The sequence below is a fragment of the Triticum urartu genome, chromosome 6 (assembly GCF_003073215.2).
Source record: "Triticum urartu cultivar G1812 chromosome 6, Tu2.1, whole genome shotgun sequence".
Classification (NCBI taxonomy): Eukaryota; Viridiplantae; Streptophyta; class Magnoliopsida; order Poales; family Poaceae; genus Triticum; species Triticum urartu.
In genome coordinates, this window is record NC_053027.1 from 342,355,871 (window position 1) to 342,379,082 (window position 23,212).

Below are 23,212 nucleotides of genomic sequence, written 5' to 3' on the forward strand. Positions count from 1 at the left end.
TATTATTATCTTTTCAAATGATAGATTATTGCTTTGAATCACTCGTGTCTTAATATTCATGCCATGATTAGATTACATGATCAAGATTATGCTAGGTATCATTCCACATCAAAAGTTATCTTCTTATCATTTACCTACTCGAGGACGAGCAGGAATTAAGCTTGGGGATGTTGATACGTCTCCATCGTATCTATAATTTTTGATTGTTCCATGACAATATTCTACAACTTTCATATACTTTTGGCAACTTTTTATACTATTTTTGGGACTAACATATTGATCAAGTGCCCAGTGCCAGTTCCTGTTTGTTGCATGTTTTTTGTTTCGCATAAAATCCATATCAAACGGAGTCCAAACGGGATAAAACTGACTGAGAATTTTTTGGAATATATGTGATTTTTGGGAAGAAGAATCAACGCGAGACGATGCCCGAGGGGGCCATGAGGCAAGGGGCGCACCCCAGGGGGTCAGGCGCACCCTAGGCCCTCATCGCCACCCTGTAAGGCTTTTGGTGCCCTTCATTCGCTGCAAGAAAGCTAATATCCGGATAAAAATCGTGTCAAAAATTCAGCCCAATCGGAGTTACGGATCTCCGGGAATTTAAGAAATGGTGAAAGGGCAGAATCAGGGAACCCAGAAACAGAGAGAGACAGAGAGACATATCCAATCTCGGAGGGGCTCTTGCCCCTCCGCCGCCATGGAAGCCATGGACCAAAGGGGAAACCCTTCTCCCATCTAGGGAGAAGGTCAAGGAAGAAGAATAAGAAGGGGAGCTCTCTCCCCCTCACTCCCAGTGGCGCTGGAACGCCGCCGGGGCCATCATCATCACCACAATCTACTCCAACAACTTCACCACCGCCATCACCAACTCTTCACCCCTCTATACAGCGGTGTAACCCATCTTTTACCCACTGTAATCTCTACTTAAACATGGTACTCAACGCTATATATTATTTCCCAATGATGTATGGCTATCCTATGATGTTTGAGTAGATCCGTTTTGTCCTATGGGTTAATTGATGATCGTGATTGGTTTGAGTTGCATGTTTTATTATTGATGCTATTGGATGGTGCTCTCCGTGTCGCGGAAGCGTAAGGGATCCCCGCTGTAGGGTTTGCAATGTGTTCATGATTTGCCTATGTTGATGATTTTCTTGTGGTGGGTGGCATGAGTTATAGAAACACAAACCCGAGTAAGTAGGTTGTTTGCATATGGGAATAAAGAGGACATGATACTTTAATGCTATGGTTGGATTTTACCTTAATGATCTTTAGTAGTGGCGGATGCTTGCTAGAGTTCCAATCATAAGTGCATCTGATCCAAGAATAGAAAGTATGTTAGCTGATGCCTCTCCCTCAAATAAAATTGCAATAATGATTACCGGACTAGTTATCGATTGCCCAGGGAAAATAACTTTCTTGTGTGACAAGAAGCTCTCTACTAAAACTAATTTAGTTGTATCTTTATCTAAACAGCCCCTACTTTTTATTTACGTGCTCTTTATTATCTTGCAAACATATCCAACAACACCTACAAAGTACTTCTAGTTTCATACTTGTTCTAGGTAATGTGAACGTCAAGCAAGCATATTTGTTCTACCTTCAGCTCCTCTTTGTGTTCGACACTCTTACTTATCGAAAGAGGCTACAATTGATCCCCTATACTTGTGGTTTATTAGTGCTAATCTTGCCAATAGGTACAACCTGACGCTGAAGCTTGTGGAAGCTGAAGTTGAGGGCAGGACCACCGCCCTCAGGACAAGGTTGGCTGAGGCGGAGCAGCGCGAGAAGGCTGCTGCAACTGCCTTGATCTCCATGCAGGCCGAGTTGGCCTCCGCCCGTGCTGAACTGGTCCCGCTTCAGTAGCGAGTTACCGCTACTGAGTCCCTCGCGCAGCCGAGCGGGGAGGAGGCGATCCACTGACAGATGTTGCAGCGCGAACACACCCCCATGCTCCAGGACATTAGGGTGAGGGCCAATACCAGCCATCTTCGCTTCTTCACCGACATCGTGATGCGCTTGGAGGACCGGGCTGAGAGGGATCGCGAGCTTGCTGAAGAAAAGAGCCGTGGCCTCCTTGGGTGCGTGTTTTCCCGCGTCTTCAACCATCTTTAGAATGACGACCCCAACTTCGACGCCACCATCACCCTAGTGCCCGGAGCTATCTAAGACAAGCTGGCGCGCCGTGTGGATGATAACGTGGATGCTCTGGTCAGAGCTTTCGCTTCTAATGACGACGCAGTGGTGGTCGTGGCGGATGAAGGAGACATGGTCGATGATGGTGACAACTATGCTGGCGACAACGCTAGTAGCATGTCCAGGAGCGATTCCGAAGATGCTGCGAGCGACATGTCCGATTGAGCCTGCGCTCCTTGTTTTGAACATGCGCACAAATGCTTGGGCATGGCCCCCGAATATGTAAGTGCATTTTGGGGAGGAGGAGCCCCTCATCTAATCAGAGTATTGTTTTATTCCCTGAGCCAGACTTAAGGCGTGCTTTTGTGAGTTCTCAAGTTCCTCCGTGAGCTTCCTGCAGTAACTTACGTCAGTCTAGGTAGGCCTCAGACTAGCCTTGTATTTTTCGATGTGTAGTTCTATTGAGGGGAGTCCTCCACGGGCTCGCGAGGTTTCGGGCTTCTGAGGAGCCTGCTGGTCCACCCGAGAGGGCCTTGCGAGAGACGAGCGTTAGATCACAGTGAGATCCGCGCGCATACCACGCCTAGCCCCCACTAGTGAGGCGCTCTTAAGGGAGGGGCAGTAGGAGCTAGCCTCGAAACAAGGCACGGAGCCAGAAAACTCACGAAATCAACGTGAATGAGAAAAGATGCCCCCCATGCTTGCCAATGAAAATACGACTGCGAGTTCAAATCCAAAAGGCGGCAAATCGAGCTACAGAAAAGTGGTTGAAACCAAATGGCCGTGTCTGGCACCTAGCTATTCTTCTTTTCTTCTCACTAGCGCGGAGCCTAGTGCTATCACTGGACGTGAGCATAGTCATTGAGGGACAGTGTCGACGGCCAGTGCTGAGCATGGTTCTTCCACTAGGACGTGGGCGGGTGCCCCCGAGGCCCGAGGGTGGCTCTCCGGAGACTCCGGGGCCTGTACAGCCCCACTCATTATTATGTGAGAGTGTCACGGGCGGAGACCTTCACAGGCGCGAGCCTTGCTTCATATCGCCAGACGAGGGCCCCGCCTTGCGCCACCCTCGACCACCGTTGGGGCGTCCGGAAACCAGGATGATGCCAAGGGGCAAAGGGGATGCTAGTGGCGCCCTCGGCGACCATGGGCCCTCTGCCGGGGGGAGGGCTCGCCGGCACCTCCCTAGCAGAGGACCTACCTCTGAGCGACGCCTTGTCCCGTGGGACATGTGGGAGGGCCTTGCTCCGGACCCCTTCCGTGCAGCCCCCAGTGCGCTGCCCCTAACTGGAGTGGGGCTGCCGTGTTGGCATCGCTATTCGCCGCTGCGGCCTGGTCCACCTGCGACCCATGGTTAGCGTAAGCCTGCTCCTGAGATATCAGTGGTACCCTGCGGTGGTTGTCGTTGGTGTGGTCGGCGAGGCTCCTGGGTAGCTCATGGAAGGCCTTGGCTTCCAGCATCTCTCCTTCCCAGCCTGGCTCGAGGAACGTGCAGGGGTCGTCCTCTCGCATGTACTCCTGATCCACCATGCGGGGCACATAGGCTTCCTGAGCTGCCTCTCCGGAAGCTCCACCGAGGTGCCCTATGCCCCACGCCGCCGAGCCCGGTGCGCCTCCTAGGTGGCTGTAGGGTGGCACTCGATTGGGACTGTGAGAAGCAACTCCCGCACCTCCGCCCACCAGGGAGAGGCAAGGGCGCGGCTAGATGTCCGGCCCCGCTAGGCATGCTGGCACTGGCGAGCCCTCCTGGTGCACCTGGGAGCAAGCGGGCGTAGCAAGGCCCGTCGTGCGACATGGCCACAACTTGAGATGTAAGTAGGGAGTAGAAAGGCGGCGTACCCCTGGGTGCAGCATCGAACAGCTCGGCGACATGTTCCAGCTACACATCACGGCCGCTCTCCATGAGACGGCACCGCAGAGCTCCCGCGCCACCACGAGCGCGGCTCGCATGTTCGCCTGTTCCCGTCGAGTGTCTGGCGCCGTCAGTACTGCGTAGCTTGAGGATCTTGCGGCGGCCCACGGACGCCGCGGTGTGAGGGTGGAAGGCATTGATCTGCGCCGCCCGCGTCCCGTGGAATTCAGCGGTGTGCGGGCCGCCTGGAGCGCGGAGTTGAGGTCTCCTTGGGCGGACGGTGCCGCACTAACGGGCCAAGTAGCTCACTGGTCGGCGTTGGTCCTCGCGTCGCTGGACATCGAGAACGCAGGGTGTTGGCGGATCAGCTGACGGTAGAGATGCTTCAGCGCACCCCTACATGGCATGCCAAATGTTGGATTACAGGTTCTGACAAACCCTTGAGGTTCAAACACTGGGGTGCGCACGAAGATCTCTCTCCCCCTAGCTCACACTCTCGCCACGATCTCAAAGCCTAGCACGCCGAACCCTAGGAACAAGGGACACAAGAGTTTATACTGGTTCGGTCCACCGTTGCGGTGTAATACCCTACTCCAGTGTGGTGTGGTGGATTGCCTTGCAGGCTGCGGATGAACAAGTAAAAGGGAAGAACAACCTCCTGAGGGGAGGTGTTCTTGAGCTCTATGAGCTTGTGTGTTTGTGTGGATGGTCTCATTTTTCTCCCCCTTCTATGGTGGTGGCTAGCCCTATTTATAGAGGCCCGGGTCCTCTTCCCAAATATTAGGAGGGAAGGGATCCCACAATAGCCAATTTGAAAGGGGAGAACTAGTACAATCTATCCTGACAAAAGGTGGTCTTCGGCTGCCAAAGGCTCTGGTGGTGAAGCCGTCGTGGGCTCCGCGATGACCTCCGTCCTGCCACCCTGCTGATCTTGCTCTCGTTGCACCGATATGGAAACCTTTGACTAATGCCTCGGGACTCCTCGTCTTTGCCTGCCCCTTTAGCATCAAGGAGGCAACTTGTACTCTGCGACCCCTGGCGCCCGCCTGGCCTTGGTTATCATGGCTCAAGTCACGGGAACCTCACGAGGTGCCCCTCGCCTTGATCTCTCCGCTCCTCGTGAGCCAGCCTAGTGATGTTGTCCCTAAGGAGGTCTTGTGTCGTCTGCCTCGCGAGGCTTGGCCCCTCGCGAGGGTGTTGAGTGTTTACTGATGAAGATAGGCCGTACCAGGCCGCCGGATGAGCCACGCCCTGGGCCGCGGGCAAGCAAGTCTGGGTACCCCCGTTCCCAGGGCACCAACAAAAAGCCTATCCATGGCGGTGCCGACTCGATAGCAAACATTGAGAAACCTGGTTTTAAAATTACTGTAAATCCAAAGCTCGCCTCAAAATCATGAAACATTGCATGGTGTTATGACATTGCAGCAACATGTTGTGGTAAAAAATTAGTCCAATTTGGGACAAGTTTTGGTACAAACTTCGTACAAACCGGAGCTTCTCTCAAAAAGGCTCATGGTTCCGAGACAGACCTTGTCACCTATGTGTGTGAAACGACATACGCTGTCTCTTCCCTCCTTGATTTATTTTACAAAGGCAACATGCAACTATATATAGTAGTGTCGTCCTAAAAATATGAAATTATTCACGGTTCGTTTTGCCTTTCTATAAATTATTTGAGTTTCCTAGGCATTTTGGAACGTACTTTCGTGTGTGCAAAGGTCATGTGTGTACTAGCAACATATGTAATTCGATGTTCGATCTATTTATGGAATCAAGTCCTTATAAGTTATAAGTAAATATGTTGTTGTTCTGTGTGCAATGACATCGCACACGGACAATACTGGGGAACCCGTTGGTGATGATTTCATCAATTGCTGACAATTGTATACCACCAAGCGTTTGCCCACAACACACACGGCTTATTAGTAGCAATCGTTTGTTCTATTATCGATCTTCGCACACATTTCTGATTACAGACCTCTTTACCATGTATCACACACATCTTGTTATATTGAACCATTTCTATTCTCTTGGCTCAAAGAAAATAGTTCATCCGAGTGAACCGCATGCTGTATATCGCACACACCTTCATCTGGCTGACCGTTTCTTTTGTGTTACCTAATCACAAACAGTTCATCTGAGCGAGTCGTATGCTGTATATCGCACACACACCTTCATCTAGCTGCCCGTTTCTTTTGTTCCTCATCATCACAAACAGTTCATTGAACTAAACTGTATGCCTTGCATCGCACACGCAAGTAAAATCTGAACCGTGTTTGATGCATCCTCCATCGCAAACGTTTGCACCTTTTTTGACGAGTTTTTTACATCCCCGTTTGTGATTAGTGCATCGAACACAGTTTCGTGAAAGGGTCTCTGATCGTAGTGTCGCGTTAGCAGCATCCTGCAGTAGTGACATCTCGTAATGTGTTTCAACTTGAAATTTTGTGTGGCAATAAAACATCAACCTCTTAACATCCCTCATTTTTTTTCAAAATTTTTTGAAACTTCAAAACATCTTTTTCTCGTGGTTTTCACCAGTTTCAACCTAATGTTGGTTTCCGTATGATATTCTCCCCCCCTGCTGCACGCGTGATCTGAGTCATGCATTTTGATTGGCCAGAACCCAAATCCCACAGATCGTACGTGTGCACCATTGGATGCTCCTAGATCAAACGTCAACCCCGAGCCCTTTCAACGGCACATGAAGTACATGGGTAAGCAATGTGCGCATGCGTCGTGTAGCTCACGCCTCCTTCTCTACTAGGTTTTCATTCAAAACAGCACATGCAGTTCATCTCATCCAAAATCAATTAGTTTCATAAAAAATCTATTTTAAGATTCATGGAATTATCCATTGTAAAGGTAAAAACAAAAAGTGACAATTCATTTAGAAAAAAAAATTGGGCAATTAAGATATGGAAGATTCTAGAGAACAAACGAGAAGTGCTTGTGTTTTGAGGTTTGTGCACTATGCTTAAGTTCAACCATGGAGTCTTCTAGATTGTACTTGTGGTAGAATCTGGTGGAATGTAGATGATATCCAACGGCCAGTAGTGCTCGGATTTGCCATCTATGTACCGTCAGATTGGTTTCATCGAACGACCAACTTTCAAAGTTATTCACACACTATATAGGTGTATAGGTGTGTGTGTGTGTGTGTGTGTGTGTGTTTGTCACATGCTAGACAAAATAAAGTTTGAGCGCATGCGTGGGATGACCCCGTGCAACATCCTGGATGTAACATTCCATAATTGTAACTCCAACTCTTGCCATTTCCATCTATGTTTTATGTTTGTCCTGCGTGGTTGGGTTTTATCTTCGTTTTGCATTTTGTTCATGCCATGCATTTCATATCATATCATCATGTGCATCTCATTTGCATTCGTGTTCGTCTCATGCATCCGGTCATTTTCCCCGTTGTCCATTTCGGAATCCGACACTCACACATGCACCCGTTGCACCTCTCAGATCTCGTTTCATGAGTGGCAGAAAAATGTTCTCGGAATGGGCCGAGATTTGTCAAGTGGACTTGGTAAATCACCGATAGGCCGCCTGTCAAATTTCGTTCCATTTGGAGGTCGTTTGATGCCCCAACGGTTAACCGTGTAACCGCCGAAACCCCTCTCTCCTTGCAGCCCAACACCCCTCCACAACAGCCCACTAGCCGATCTAAACCCCCTCCATGATCTCCGTCGTTGGATCATGATCGTGTGGCGAAAACTACACCGAAAAACTACTCTCCTAGCTCCCTCTACCTATAAAATGGCCTCCGCCATCAAAATCCTGGAGCAAACCCTAGTTCCACCCTCTCCCTCCGCACCGGACACGTCGGTCGGTGTCGGACGCATCCAGCCGCCGCCCCAGGCCAACCCCGTCACGCCATGTGGCCTCCGCCTGCTCCCACCGCCGCCATCCCAAAACGCCCGCGCGGGGCCCTCCCGGCCTGCGCGCCCGAACCGCCGCCCGCCGCCCTTCGCCGCCCGCGCCCGCCTGCGTCACCGCCTCACCCCGCTCCGGCCACCGCCCGCCGCCTCGCCAGCCGCCGCCCGCGCCCTCCTACACCGCCGTCCGCCACAGCGCCCCTCGCCGGCGTCGCCTCCGGTTAGATCCGAGCCGGCGCCGCCCGAATCCGGCGAACCGGACCTCCCCGGCCATCTCCGGCCACCCCCTCGTCGTCAACCTCTGCATCGGCCGGCTCCAGTGAACTCGGCCTTGCCTCGGTTCGCAGGCCTGGATGAACCCTAGATCTTGGGGTAGTTTTTCTCTCTAAGTCCCTAGGAAACCATCTCATGCGTGCCCCTTTGACATACCATAACTTCGTGCTCGTAGCTCCGTTTTGTGCGTATGATATGTCAAAATGTTCATCATGTGATGCTCTTCATACTAGTGTCATTTGGATGCATGTTACTGTCCATATTGATGTCCTAATCATCCTTGCAAAAGTGCTAAATGATGTTGTCTGCTGGAATCCATCATAACTTGCTGATTTGTCTTTTTCATAGCATTTTGTGCGTGCTTCTTTTGAGCATCATGTCTACATGTTTTAGGAGCATCTTCATGCCATCTTTACAGTGGTGCAATCCTTGTATTTTTATGTGCCCTGTGGTGACTAGCAAAAGCATGTAAAGTAGGCCACTTGATGTTGTTGTTTTCAGCTACTTAGTTTTTCTGCTATCTTGACTTGTTGCCACAAGTAAATCCGTGCATTTTTGAATGAAGTTCAATGGTGGAGTTTTGATGATATGGTTATGCTCTATCCATTCATGTCTCTATTTATAATTATGGGGTACTGTAGCTTGTCATTACCATGGTCTCCTTTTGCTAAATATTGTTGCTGTCAGTTTGTTAACAGGAAGTGCATTTTTCCATGTGTTTTTGCTAGTGATCCATGCACCCTATGACTATGCTCTTACGATGTTTAGCTTCATAGATGTGTCTTGTTACTGTTACTTACCTTGTGATGCCATGAAATGCTTTGTGGTGAGTTCCATGAGCTTCCAATGTTGCTATCATGAATCTGTTTCTGCCATGTCTTGTTTTTCCACTGTCTGAATCTGTTCATATCACTTGCCATGTTTGCATTGATGCTACCATCTTTCCTATGCATCTTTGGATCATGTTTAGTAAGGGATTATTTTTCATTGCCTTTAGTACTAGCATGCCGTGCTCAAGTTTTCCATGATAGGTTCTTGTAGCATGTAGTTTACTAGCTCTAAACTTTGCTACCTGATGCTGTCTATGCCATGTTCAGGATTTTCCTTGGGCCTGCAAACTATTGCCGAAGATTTGTTGAGAATTTCTCAAAGATTTCTAAGCCTCTTTCCAACCTCCTCCAGAAGCATGTCAAGTATTCCTGGACTCCTGAGTGTGACGTTGCTTTCAACACTCTCAAAGAGAAACTCCTCACAGCTCCTGTCCTAACTCCTGATGAGTCCAAGCCATACGAAGTTTTCTGTGATGCCTCGTTGCAAGGTCTCGGTGCGGTGTTAATGCAAGAGAAGAAATTTGTGGCCTATACTTCTCGTCAGTTGAAGCCGAATGAAAGGAACTACCCCACTCACGATCTTGAGTTGGCGGTAGTTGTCCATGCATTAATAACATGGAGACATCTCTTGTTGGGAAGGCAAGTGGACATTTTCAGCAATCACAGGAGCCTCAAATATATCTTTAATCAACCCAACCTCAACCTCCAGCAAACTCGTTGGGTCGAAATGATTCAAGAGTACAATGCAAGTATTGAATACACTCTAGGCAAGGCTAATGTGATTGCAGATGCTTTGAGCAGAAAGGCTTATTGCAATAGCTTAATTCTCAAGCCATTCCAACCGGATCTTTATGAAGCATTTCGAAAGCTCAACCTCCAAGTTGTTACTCGAGGTTTTCTTGCCAACCTTCAAGTCACTCCAACTTTGGAAGATCAAATTCGTGAGGCACAACTCCTAGATGGCATGGTGAAGAAGGTGAAACAGGGTGTTGCCAAGGGCTTACCCACATACATGTGCTATCACATTGATGACAAGGACACCTTATTCTTTGAGGACCGGATTGTGGTTCCTAAAGGTGATCTAAGGAAGGTCATAATGAACGGAGCACACAGTTCTATTCTTTCCATTCATCCAGGCAGTTCGAAGATGTACCATGACCTCAAGCAATCGTATTGGTGGACTCGAATGAAACGAGAGATTGCTCAATTCATGAATGAATGTGATGTCTGTCGAAGGGTGAAAGTAGAACATCAACGACCAGCTGGTCTCCTCCAACCTCTTGCTATTCCGCAATGGAAGTTTGATCATATCGAAATGAACTTTGTCACTGGATTTCCCAAGTCCAAGCGTGGGAGTGATGTTATCTTCATTGTCATTGAGAACGTTACTAAAGTGGCTCATTTCCTTCCAATCAAAGAATCTATCACGGCAACTCAGTTGGCAGAGCTATATAACTCTAGAATTGTCTCGTTGCACGGAATTCCGCAATTGATCTCTTCAGACCGTGGAAGCATTTTCACTTCCATGTTCTGGGACTCCTTCCAGAAGGCCATGGGCACCAACATTCGCTTCAACAGGGCTTTCCATCTCCAACAAGTGGCCAAGTCGAGAGAGTCAATCAAATCCCCGAAGACATGCTCAGAGCTTTTGTCATCTCTTTTGGTATGAAGTGGGAAGATTGCCTCCCATATGCCGAGTTCTCCTACAAAAACAGCTTCCAAGCAAGTACGGGCAAGGCCCCATTTGAAATTCTTTATGGCAGAAAGTGTCGTACTCCTCTCAGTTGGTCTGAGACTAGTGAACGCCAACCTCTTGGCAATGACTTGATCACAGAAGCTGAAGAAATGTGTAAAGTCATCCGTGAAAATCTCAAAGCCACGCAATCGTGCCAGAAGAGCTACTATGATAGCAAGCACCGTGACTTGGCTTTCAAGATCGGAGAGCATGTCTACCTCCAAGTCTCTCCCATGAAAGGCACTCAAAGCTTTGCTATCAAAGAGAAGCTTGCCGCGAGATACGTGGGTTCTTTCAAGATCATTGCCAAAAGAGGCGACCTCGCCTATGAACTTGAGCTTCTGTCCAACTTCTCAAATGTGCACGATGTGTTTCACGTGTAACAGCTTCACAAGTGCTTCAAGACGCCCGAGCGCACTGTCAACTTCAAGGAGATTGACCTCCAAGAAGACTTGTCTTATCATGAGCATCTCGTTGCCATTCTTGAAGAAAACGAGCGCAAGACTCACAAGAAGTCAATCAAATTCCTGAAAGTTAAGTGGTTCCACCATTCCGACCAAGGAGTTACTTGGCAGCGCGCGGATCACCTCTGTTCTGAATATCCGAAGTTCTTTCAGTCCTAGATCTCAGGTCAAGGTCCTCTTGTAGTGGTGGAGAGTTGTAACATACTGGATGTGACATTCCATAATTGTAACTCCAACTCTTGCCATTTCCAGTTAGGTTTTATGTTTGTCCTCCGTGATTGGGTTTTGTCTTCGTTTTGCATTTTGTTCATGGCATGCATTTCATATGATGTCATCATGTGCATCTCATTTGCATTCGTGTTCGTCTCATGCATCCGGTCATTTTCCCTGTTGTCTATTTCGGAATCCGAAACTCACACATGCACCCGTTGCACTTCTCAGATCTCGTTTCGTGAGCGGGAGAAAAATGTTCTCAGAATGGACCGAGATTTGTCAAGTGGCCTTGGTACATCACCGGTAGGCCGCCTGTCAAATTTCGATCCATTTGGAGGTCGTTTCATGCCCCAACGATTAACCGTGTAATCATCGAAACCCCTCTCTCCTTGCAGCCCAACACCACTCCACAACACCAACTAGCCCATCCAACCCCCTCCATGCTCTCCATCATTGGATCAAGATCGTGCGGGCATAAACCGCACCTCAAAACTCCTCTCCTAGATCCCTCTACCTATAAAAAGTCCTCCCCCGTCAAAATCCTGGAGCAAACCCTAGTTCCACCCTCTCCCTCCGTGTCGGACGCGTCCAACCGCCGCCCAGGGCCAACTCCGTCGCGCCACGTGGCCTCCGCCCGCTCCCACTGCTGCAGGCCCGCCAGGCTCGCGCGGGGCCCTCCCAGCCCACGCGCCTGAGCCGCCGCCTCGCTCCGCTTCGGTCTCCGCACGGCCACTGCCCGCCGCTGACTGCGCCCTCCTGCACCACCGTCCGCCGCAGGACCCCTCGTCGGCATCGCCTCCGGTCAGATCCGGGTCGGCGCCGCCAGGATCTGGCGACCCGGACCTCCCCGGCCTTCTCCGGCCACCCCCTCATCGTCCACCTCCGCACCGGCTGGCTCCGGCGAACTCGGCCTCACCTTGGTTCGCACGCATGGACGAACCCTAGATCTTGGGATAGTTTTTCTCTCTAAGTCCCTAGGAAATCCATCTCATCTGTGCCCCTTTGACATGCCATAAGTTCGTGCTCGTAACTTTGTTTTTGTGCGTATGATATGTCAAAATGTTCATCGCGTGATGCTCTTCATGCTAGTGTCATTTGCATGCATGTTACCGTCCACATTGATGCCCTAATCATTGTTGCAAAAGTGCTAAATGATGTTGTTTGCTGGAATCCATCATAACATGCTGATTTGTCTTCATAGCATTTTGTGTGTGCATCTTTTGAGCATCATGTCTACATATTTTAGGAGCATCTTCGTGCCATCTTTACAGAGATGCAACCCTTGTATTTTTATGTGCCCTGTTGTAACGCCCTCGATGCGGCTATATCTCCCACGTGTCGAAGCACGAGTTAGAGGCATAACCGCATTGAAAGCAATGTCGCAAGTGAGGTAATCTTCACACAACCCATGTAATACATAAGGGAAAGAGATACATAGTTGGCTTACAATCGCCACTTCACACAATTACATGAATAAAGCATTACATCATCCAAATACAATCAAGGCCCGACTACAGAGCCAAAATAAAAGAAGAACCCCAAATGCGACAAAGGTCCCTTATCGACCCCAACTAGGCTCCACTACTGATCAACTAGAACAAAACAACACAAAGGACAAGATCTTCATCGAGCTCCTCCTGAGCTTGGTTGCGTCATCTGCACGGACTCATCGGCACCTGCAAGCTGGTTTTGGAAGTATCTGTGAGCCACGGGGACTCAGCAATCTCACACCCTCGCGATCAAGACTATTTAAGCTTATGGGTAAGGTAAAGGTATGAGGTGGAGCTGCAGCAAGCGACTAGCATATATGGTGGCTAACATACGCAAATGAGAGCGAGAAGAAAAGGCAAAGCACGGTCGATAAAAGTATGATCAAGAAGTGATCCTAGAACAACCTACATCAAGCATAACTCCAACACCGTGTTCACTTCCCGGACTCCGCCGGAAAGAGACCATCACGGTTACACACGCGGTTGATGCATTTTAATTAAGGTCAACTTCATGTTTTCTACAACTGGACATTAACAAATTCCCATCTGCCCATAACCGTGGGCACGGCTTTCGAAAGTTCAAATCCCTGTAGGGGAGTCCCAACTTAGCCCATCACAAGCTCTCACGGTCAACGAAGCATATACCTTCTCCCTAGACATTCCGATCAGACTCGGCATCCCGGTTCTACAAGACAACTTCGGCAATGGTAAAACAAATCCATCAACACCGCCCGAATGTGCCGACAAATCCCGATAGGAGCTGCACATATCTCGTTCTCAGGGCACACCGGATGAGCAGTCCGTACAACTAAAACCAGCCCTCGAGTTTCCCCGAGGTGGCGCTGCAAGGGGCTCTAGTTTGGACCAACACTCAGAGGAGCACTGGCCCGGGGGGGTTAAAATAATGATGACCCTTGGGCGCGCGGCCCCCAAGGGAAAAGAAAAGGCTAGGTGGCGAATGGTAAAACCAATGTTGGGCATTGCTGGAAGAGTTTTATTCAAGGCAAACTGTCAAGGGGTTCCCATTATTACCCAACCGCGTAAGGAACGCAAAATCCGGGAACATAACACCAATATGACGGAAAACTAGGGCGGCAAGAGTGGAACAAAACACCAGGCATAAGGCCGAGCCTTCCACCCTTTACCAAGTATATAGATGCATTAATTAAATAAGATATACTGTGATATCCCAACGAGTAAACATGTTCCAAAAAGGAACAACATCTCCATGTTCCAACAAGGAACAAACTTCAATCTTCACCTGCAACTAACAACGCTATAAGAGTGGCTGAGCAAAGCGGTAACATAGCCAAACAACGGTTTGCTAGGTCAAGGTGGGTTAGAGGCTTGGTTCAACAATATAGGAGGCATGATAAGAAAGTGGTAGGTATCGCAGCATAGGCATAGCAAAAGCGCAAGCAACTAGCAAGTAAAGATAGAAGTGATTTCAAGGGTATGATCATCTTGCCTGAAATCCCACAAGGAAGAAGAACGAGTCCATGAAGAAGACAAATGGACGCAGTCGAACGGGTCCTCACAAATAACGACGTTATCGGAACCAACCCAAAGAAGCAAACACCGGAAAGAAGCACACAACATAGTAAACAACCAACACATGAACATGGTATGATATGCGGGATGCGGTATGCGATGCATATGCATGATTTGCAAGGGAAAGAATGAACCTGGACTCAACTTGGAAATCCAAGAGTGCCACTGGAAAGAGGAGATGATTTCGCTTGAAATCGATATAAAGATCACCGGAATCGGATGCACGGCTTGGGAAAGGCAAGCAAAACAAATATGGCACCGATCTGCGATAAACCGCAAGTAGCCATCTAAATGCATCAAGATAATTATGCTACATCACTCAAACATGGCAACAAAATACATGGCATGGATCCACTCATAATGCTTGACAAAAGATGAACACTGAGCTACGGCCAATTCATCCATTAACAGGTTCAAACATGCTTATGTGATGGTTGTTTGCTATGTTGTTTGCTTTTTCCGGTGTTGCTTCTTCGGGTTGTTTCCGATAACGTCGTGTTGTGAGGATCCGTTGGCTACGTCCGTTTGTCTTCTTCATGGACTCGTTCTTCTTCCTTGCGGGATTTCAGGCAAGATGACCATACCCTTGAAATCACTTCTATCTTTGCTTACTAGATGCTCGCTCTTTTGCTATGCCTATGTTGCGATACCTACCACTTGCTTATCATGCCTCCCATGTTGTTAAGCCAAGCCTCTAACCCACCTTGTCCTAGCAAACCGTTGTTTTGGCTATGTTACCGCTTTGCTCAGCCCCTCTTATAGCGTTGTTAGTTGCAGGTGAAGATGAAGTTTGTACCTTGTTGGTACATGGATAGGTTGTTCCTTGTTGGAACATGTTTACTTGTTGGGATATCACAATATCTCTTATCTAATTAATGCATCTATATACTTGGTAAAGGGTGGAAGGCTCGGCCTTATGCCTGGTGTTTTGTTCCACTCTTGCCGCCCTAGTTTCCGTCATATCGGTGTTATGTTCCTGGATTTTGCGTTCCTTACGCGGTTGGGTTATAATGGGAACTCCTTGACAGTTTGCCTTGAATAAAACTCTTCCAGCAAGGCCCAACATTGGTTTTACCATTTGCCACCTAGCCTTTTTCTTTCCCTTGGTTAGGCCTGCCCAAGGGTCATCTTTATTAAACCCCCGGGCCAGTGCTCCTCTGAGTGTTGGTCCAAACTGAGCGATGTCTAGAGCTACCAGGGGCAACTCTGGGCTGGCCCACCCGACGTCTGGCTCATCTGGTGTGCCCTGAGAACGAGATATGTGCAGCTCCTATCGGGATTTGTCGGCACATCTGGGTGGCTTTGCTGGTCTTGTTTTACCATTATCGAAATGTCTTGTAACCGGGATTCCGAGTCTGATCGGGTCTTCCCGCTAGAAGGAATACCCTTCGTTGACCGTGAGAGCTTGTGATGGGCTAAGTTGGGACACCCCTGCAGGGATTTGAACTTTCGAAAGCCGTGCCCATGGTTATGGGCAGATGGGAATTTGTTAATGTTCGGTTGTAGAAAACCTGAAGATGACCTTAATTAAAATACATCAACCGCGTGTGTTGCCGTGATGGTCTCTTCTCGGCGGAGTCCGGGAAGTGAACACGGTGTTGGAGTAATGCTTGACGTAGGTTGTTTTAGGATCACTTCTTGATCATAGTTTCTCGATCATGCTTTACCTTCTCTTCTCGCTCTCTTTTGCGAATAGGTTAGCCACCATATATGCTAGTCGCTTGCTGCAGCTCCACCTCATACCTTTTACCCTTCCTATAAGCTTAAATAGTCTTGATCGCGAGGGTGTGAAATTGCTGAGTCCCCGTGACTCACCGATACTTCCAAAACCAGTTTGCAGGTGCCGATGATACCGTGCAGATGACGCAACCAAGCTCAAGGAGGAGCTCGATGAAGATCTTGTCCTTTGTGTTGTTTCGTTCTAGTTGATCAGTAGTGGAGCCCAGTTGGGGTCAATCGGGGATCTGTGTACCATTTGGGGTAGTCTTCTTTTATTTTGGTTCCGTAGTCGGACCTTGATTGTATCTGGATGATGTAATGCTTTATTCATGTAATTGTGTGAAGTGGCGATTGTAAGCGAACTATGTATCTCTTTCCCTTATGTATTACATGGGTTGTGTGAAGATTACCTCACTTGCGACATTGCTTTCAATGCGGTTATGCCTCTAAGTCGTGCTTCGACACGTGAGAGATATAGCCGCATCGAGGGTGATACAAGTTGGTAATCAGAGCCTTCCCCGACCTTAGGAGCCCCCTGCTTGATCGAATCACTGGCGTTATTGAGTCTAGAAATGTTTTGAGTCATTAGGAATTATATATCGGATATTTTAGGAATTATTTTTACTCCTCAGTCCCTTCGTCGCTCTGGTGAGGCATCCTGACGTAGAGTTTTGACTCTTCTCTTCTCAAATTTCAGTAAAAAAAATTTAGAATCACGCGGGTATCTTGGAATCGTTCCGATGGTTTTGTGACGAGAACATTGTTCTTGGTGCCTCCTGTCATTTAGGGGTTCTGGCAGTGTCCCGGGGAGTTGAGCTCCGAGGTGTTGTCGTCACAATTTTATCGTTGCAGTTCTGGAATACCTGAGTTTAGTTTTGCGGACATCGAAAATCTCTTTTATGCAGTTGTTGGTGAGATAACCTCGACGCCACCCAGTACTGGGGCGGGAGTTCGGGAGTATTGCCATAACTCGTATAACGGATGCTTTTCGAAGGTTGAGGTAGATGATTTCTGAAGGTTTCTTGGTTATGTGTTGAAGGATGGATACAGCTGGATGTAGGATTTGCTAGTTTTGGGTGAGATATTATGCTTCCCATGTATCCCCAACATCTGATTACATAACCGGAAAAGTTTCGGGAGTTTATAAGTGGGAATTCAAGTAGCTCTTAGGATATCTTTCCGACAGATGTATGATATGAAATTGGGGTTCGACGTCTAGTGGTCCGCCTATTCACGGTTGGTTTTACAATGGTCTCATTGTGTCTTAAAGATTCCTTGGCTATGCCGACTCGGGGACGCTTCGTATGTCATGTGCACTGCCTTGTACATGATGGTGATGTACGATCGAGCCCGTGTAGGCCCCACCATGAAAACTTCGGACGAAATCTCTATCATATGTTTGTTCCGGCTTATTCTGCAAGCCAATCCTTTGTTTTTGTTTTGAGTTATGGGATTCGAGTTGCTTCGAAGTCAAATGTGGATTCCATACCTTTCCTAAATGGTGTTCTCATATTCCTATGTGAATACTAATCCTTCTCGATCATCGAGTTTTTCATGTCAATCCTTTTCACAGGTGTGCTTTTCTTCAAGTGGATCTGATCATTTCAACATCCGCAAGATCAATTATCAGTTCTTCTCAACGGTATTTGTTTCAGCCGTCTCCAAGTTTCCTTTGTTTTTTCCCCGCCCTCCCTCCCTTGTTTTCTTCGAGGACTCAGAATTTTTACTCAACTATCATTTTATTGATGGGAAGCCTCTCCACTCTTTTTCCGTCAATGTTCTTATCCGGCTATTCTCATGAAGATTCTAACGGAGCTTCCAGTTCGTCACCCTTCACTCGTTTTCTTCTCCGGTGAATTCAATCCAAGTTTTGGTGTTGATCATATCCCTTTTTCCTCGTTTCAAATACCTCCTCATGCCTGTGCACCTCATAATCATTCATTTCTCGCTATTCAATTGTTCCGGAGTGCTCAAGATATCCCGAAGATTCGTGCTTACACTCTGCTTTCGTTCAAGCTCTTTCGAGGATGTTATCTCATTCAAGCCATTTAAATTCAACCGGTGCAATCTCTCTTTGAAATCGTTCTATGGTGTATCTTTTCAGTGGGCCCTAACCCACAGGTCTTTTCCCAGGATCTTACCTGACTCTTCTTATTCTCCCGGAATTATTCTCAAATCTTCTAAAGTTTGACGTAAGAATGAATTATCATCAGTCAAATGTCTCTCTCCAAGATCTTCATTTCTTTTCATCATTGGTTCAACTTTTCTATTCTTCTTTATTCCGGAGTGTCTCAATAATTCACGATGGTGTTTCTCGTCGTCTTTCTCATCATTTGAAGACCGAAGAAGGGTTTTACCTCCATATCTTATCCGTTCTCTCAGAGATTCGTGGTTCTAGTTCAAGGCCATCCTCTCATAATTGTTTTGATCACGAAAATTCTTTTCCTTCCTCCGGAGCCCATCATTTTAGAAGACTTATTCATTCTCAACTTTCAGCTATTGTTCTCCAAATCTTACCGGTGCATCAGTCAAGTATTCTCTAATCAGTTCATGAACTATTCGTCCTCTTGTATCTAAATTCTCTCAAGTACCTTCGTTCATTTGCTAATTATTCCCGGTGTTTCTTTATCTTCTCTTCATTCATTTTCAATTCTTACGGTGGTTCGTTCAAGATTCTTCTTACCTTGTTATCATATCAATTCATTTGTTGTTTTCAATCCTACCGGTGGATTCGTCGAAGACCTTCCCAAGTTTATGTTATATCTCTCTTAATCTTTTCTATGAGAATAAGTAATATGTCAAATCCATTGATTGTCATCAATTTAATTGATGAAGGATAAGCATAATGTAATTCTTATTCTTGTTTCATCCAAGAGATTAATTCCTTATTCCGGAGTCTTATCAAATTCTCAGTTTCATTTGTTTCATCTTTTCTTTCCCGGAGTTCCAAGCTCTAATTATCACGGAGATCCATCTAAATCATTGCAAGGATTCACCTTGTGTTTTCAATTTCTCTTTCTTTTCATTCCTTTGTTACCGGAGTTCTTCATGGAGGCTCAACATGGTGTTTCATCAAGGATTTAATTCCTTCTCGAAGTTTTCATCGAGATTCATTTCTAGGGAGCTCAAGCATTCTTCATCTTGCAATCCGGAGTGCAATTTCTTTCTACCGTATATTTGGAGGTGGTATTATGTCATTCTTGATAATTTGAGTTCATGTTTCATGATTCACATGTTATTAAAAATGAGGTATTTTAAATCCATCAATCTCTTCTTTGGAGTTATCTTGGGTTTATACTTCACCTAAAGCCTTCTCTAAGGTTTGTTGCTATTATGGTGCTTATAAATGACCCAAGTTCTTCTTTTATCCTCCCGGTGATATAGCTTTCTCGTCTCCTTGTTCTTATCAATCCAATTCTTTTCCCGTGAGTGGCAGGTTGTCACCTCATAATTTGAGATGTATTCCTTAAGACCATATCAAGCTTATTCTTTTCGTTGTTGGTTTTCCAACAACTCCGTGCGACCCTTCTCTTTAAAATGCTTTTCAAGCTCATCGGAGGTAGAAGATGTTGTTTTCTTCTCCGTTCTTTTGTTCCGACGATCCAACTTCTATTCTTTCATTTCTTCCAGAGGCTTTGTATTGCTGCTATATTCACCCATCATCTCGTTTGTGCAAATATCATGTTCTTTTCGTGCTTATCCTTTTAACCGGATTGTGTGCTCGCTGCTCAAGTTCTTTATTTTATCAAGCCTTGCATATCTTTCCAACCGGAGAGCTGTTCGAATTTGTTCTTCCTTATTTTCTTTAACGGAGTGTTTTTCAGCTTCGTTCTTCTCCATTGTATTATTTTCTTGAAATGGCTTAACCTTTTCAAGGTTCGTTGGTTTCACTCATTTGTCAAAGGAGCAACTTAGTTTTACCTCTTCTTTATCTCTTGCGTTGTCCCTCCGGTGCCATTCTAGATCTCGGGCCGAGATCCTCTCGTAGTGGTGGAGTGTTGTAACGCCCCGAGACCGATGTGCCAGGTGTCCTCCTGTTATTCGCTGTTGTTGCCTTGTTATTTGCTTGCGTGTTGCATTTTGCCATGTCATCATGTGCATTGCATCATCATGTTTTAAAACCTGCATTCGTCCGGGTTCTCCGAGTTCTCTCCGTTGTCCATTCTGAGCCCAACCACACTCGCACGCTCCCGCGACACGTCCGAAAAATTATTTTATAAGTGGCCGGAAAATGTTCTCGGAATGGGTTGAAAGTTGGCGTGCGGTCTTATTTTAGTGTAGACAGACCGCCTATCAAGCTCCATCGCATTTAGAGTTTGTTTGATAGCCCAACCGTTAAACTATAGCGGCATTATAGCCGGGCACACGTCGGACGTTTTCGGTCTCCGAAAACAGTCGCCGGGCCTTCCTCTCTTCTCTTCTCTCAGCTCGAGACCGTCTAAACAGCTCACTACCTACCGCCAGGCCCTACCTAACCTCTCTCGTCAGACCGCGGACCTCCCCTCGCGCGCGTCCGAAAGTTGTCCCCGAACCCGACCCGGGCAGTCGTCACCGTTGGATCCGGATCAACCCCAAACATCTACAAAACGTCTCCGTTTTGTTAATTGGACTTCCTAACCTATATTTTCTCAGCCGTCCGATTTAGATCGAAGGGCTTCCATTAGTCTGCATATAGACCCACTCACTATATAAACCAGCAACCCTAAATTTTAGGGCCTTGTCCCATCCATCCTTTCCCACCGTGCCGCCACTTCACCTGGTTCCTCGGGATCCCTCCCGGACCAACCAGCTCAAGCCACTTCTCGCCATCGATCCAACCCGCAGCCAACCTCCACCTTCCCGATCCGCCCGTGCACACAGGAGCCCGAGCTCCCAACCGAGGAGACCGCGTCCCACCTCGCTGCTGTTTGCCTCCAGCAGTTGCGCCGACGAGCTCTGCTGCCGGACCACCGGATCTCCTTCCCCTCACCTCGTTCTCCCCTTCCTTTCTCTGCCTTATTTTTATTCCCTACTCTCAAACTCCCTCCCTGTTTTGTTCTGGACAGGGAACCAAAGGGGGCGCAATTGCCTGAGCTCGGCCTCGAGGTTCCGTCGCCGTCACCGGGGGAACGCCGGATCCAGCCGTCCCTGGCATCTGCCTCCCCCGCCTCGGATCTGGCCATTCCCGTGTCAACTTCGCCGCCTCCACTCCCCTGCATCTCTCCTCCACCTCCCCTGTTTCTGCGAGCGCTCGAGGACGAGGGCCGAACCCCTGCCTCCTCGCCTCCCCGACTCAAACTGGCCCGAACCGGCCATCTCCGACGCCTCCTCGCCGGATCCCACGCGTCAAGTCCGCCGGCCGCTGCTGTCTTCCCGGCGATCCTCGTGCGCACCCCTGCCTGGATGCTTCTGCTGCTGTTCCCTTTCTTCAGAAACAGGCAGAACAGCATTGCCGCCCTCGTTTCCTGTCGCCCCTGCTCTGTTTCTTTCCCTTCCGCACAGCTCCTCTCGCGCTCACCTTTCTCCCTCTCTGAAACCAGGTCCCCGCCGCCATGGCCTCGAACACTGCCGCCCTGCGTCGCCTGAAGCCGCCGTGCCATGCCCGAGTCGAGGGCGAGCTCGAGGTCGAGCCGTTGAACGCGCCCATCCTGTAGCTGCATCCTCACTGTTTTCCGCACCCCCGCCGTTAGCCTGTGGTCGCGACGGTCGCCGTCTTGCTCGCCGGCGTCGTCACCCAGTTCCTTGGTGATCCACGAAGAAGAAGGCCTAGTCTCTGGTTCTGTTCAAGTAGAGCGACGCCCTTGATTTGCACAACATGCAGCAGCAGCAGCGCAGTGGTTAACGCCCTGCTCCTCTATTCAGGAGGTCGTGGGAACAAGTCCCAGCCGGTCCTAGTTTTTGCTCTGTTTTTCCTGTACTGTTTGCACGCACACAAATCTGCTACTGGGCTTGCACAGTGCGTTGAATCCGGCCCGTGCATATTTTTTTCAGTATGTGCATTTTACCATTTCCCAGTGCATTCTTATTTACAGTAATGCCATCAGTTTAAAATGCTCATAACTAAATATCCATGCATCCAAATGAAACATGTCATATATGCATCTTGCTCAGTTTTTCGTGTTGTTTAACAATATGCAACTTTTATCCCTACTAAAACTGATTAAAATTGTTGTTTGCATTGTTTTGCACAAATGACATGTTAAAATGGTTTAATTCATATCTAAATGACCTTAGCTTGGTTTTAAATAATTTTTATATGTAAATGGGGTAGAAAAATGCCTAGTTTAACATGGTGTACTCACTTTGCATGTTTAATAACTCTAAAATATGGTTTAGGGCAGAACAGTACCAAACCTAATATATGCATATGGGGATTTACCGGAATTGTTGTTCGTTGCTTCCGGCCTCATTTAAACTTGCCTAGATTAGATAGTTTCATCATGCTTCCCCTCTTGCCATGTTTAACAACATTTAATATTGTTGGGTACATAACCAAGAGAGAACTAAATAATTGATGTGGTGTTCCGTCAATATGCATCCCGGTGCATATTGGCCTCCATTTTACTTGTAGTTTTGTTTGTGCACTCTGCCATGCCACGCTTCATTAAACCGGACATGCGTCATACTTGATTGTGCATCATGCCATGCTTATATGATGGTTGTTTACTATGTTGTTTGCTTTTTCCGGTGTTGCTTCTTCGGGTTGTTTCCGATAACGTCGTGTTGTGAGGATCCGTTGGATACGTCCGTTTGTCTTCTTCATGGACTCGTTCTTCTTCCTTGCGGGATTTCAGGCAAGATGACCATACCCTTGAAATCACTTCTATCTTTGCTTGCTAGATGCTCGCTCTTTTGCTATGCCTGTGCTGCGATACCTACCACTTGCTTATCATGCCTCCCATGTTGTTAAGCCAAGCCTCTAACCTACCTTGTTCTAGCAAACCGTTGTTTTGGCTATGTTACCGGTTTGCTCAGCCCCTCTTATAGCGTTGTTAGTTGCAGGTGAAGATGAAGTTTGTACCTTGTTGGTACATGGATATGTTGTTCCTTGTTGGAACATGTTTACTTGTTGGGATATCATAATAT

The 23,212-nt window shown here is 47.7% G+C and overlaps 1 protein-coding gene across 1 annotated transcript; it reads left to right on the forward strand.

Moving 5' to 3' along the window:
* The first annotated feature begins 9,939 nt into the window (after positions 1-9,939).
* LOC125516771 (lysine-rich arabinogalactan protein 19-like) lies at positions 9,940-22,130 on the forward strand. The gene is made up of 3 exons (XM_048682089.1): positions 9,940-10,065; positions 20,861-21,511; positions 21,667-22,130. Exons 1-3 carry the CDS (start codon positions 9,940-9,942, stop codon positions 21,778-21,780), a joined length of 891 nt encoding a protein of 296 aa, XP_048538046.1. The 3' UTR covers positions 21,781-22,130.
* The last annotated feature ends 1,082 nt before the right edge of the window (positions 22,131-23,212 follow it).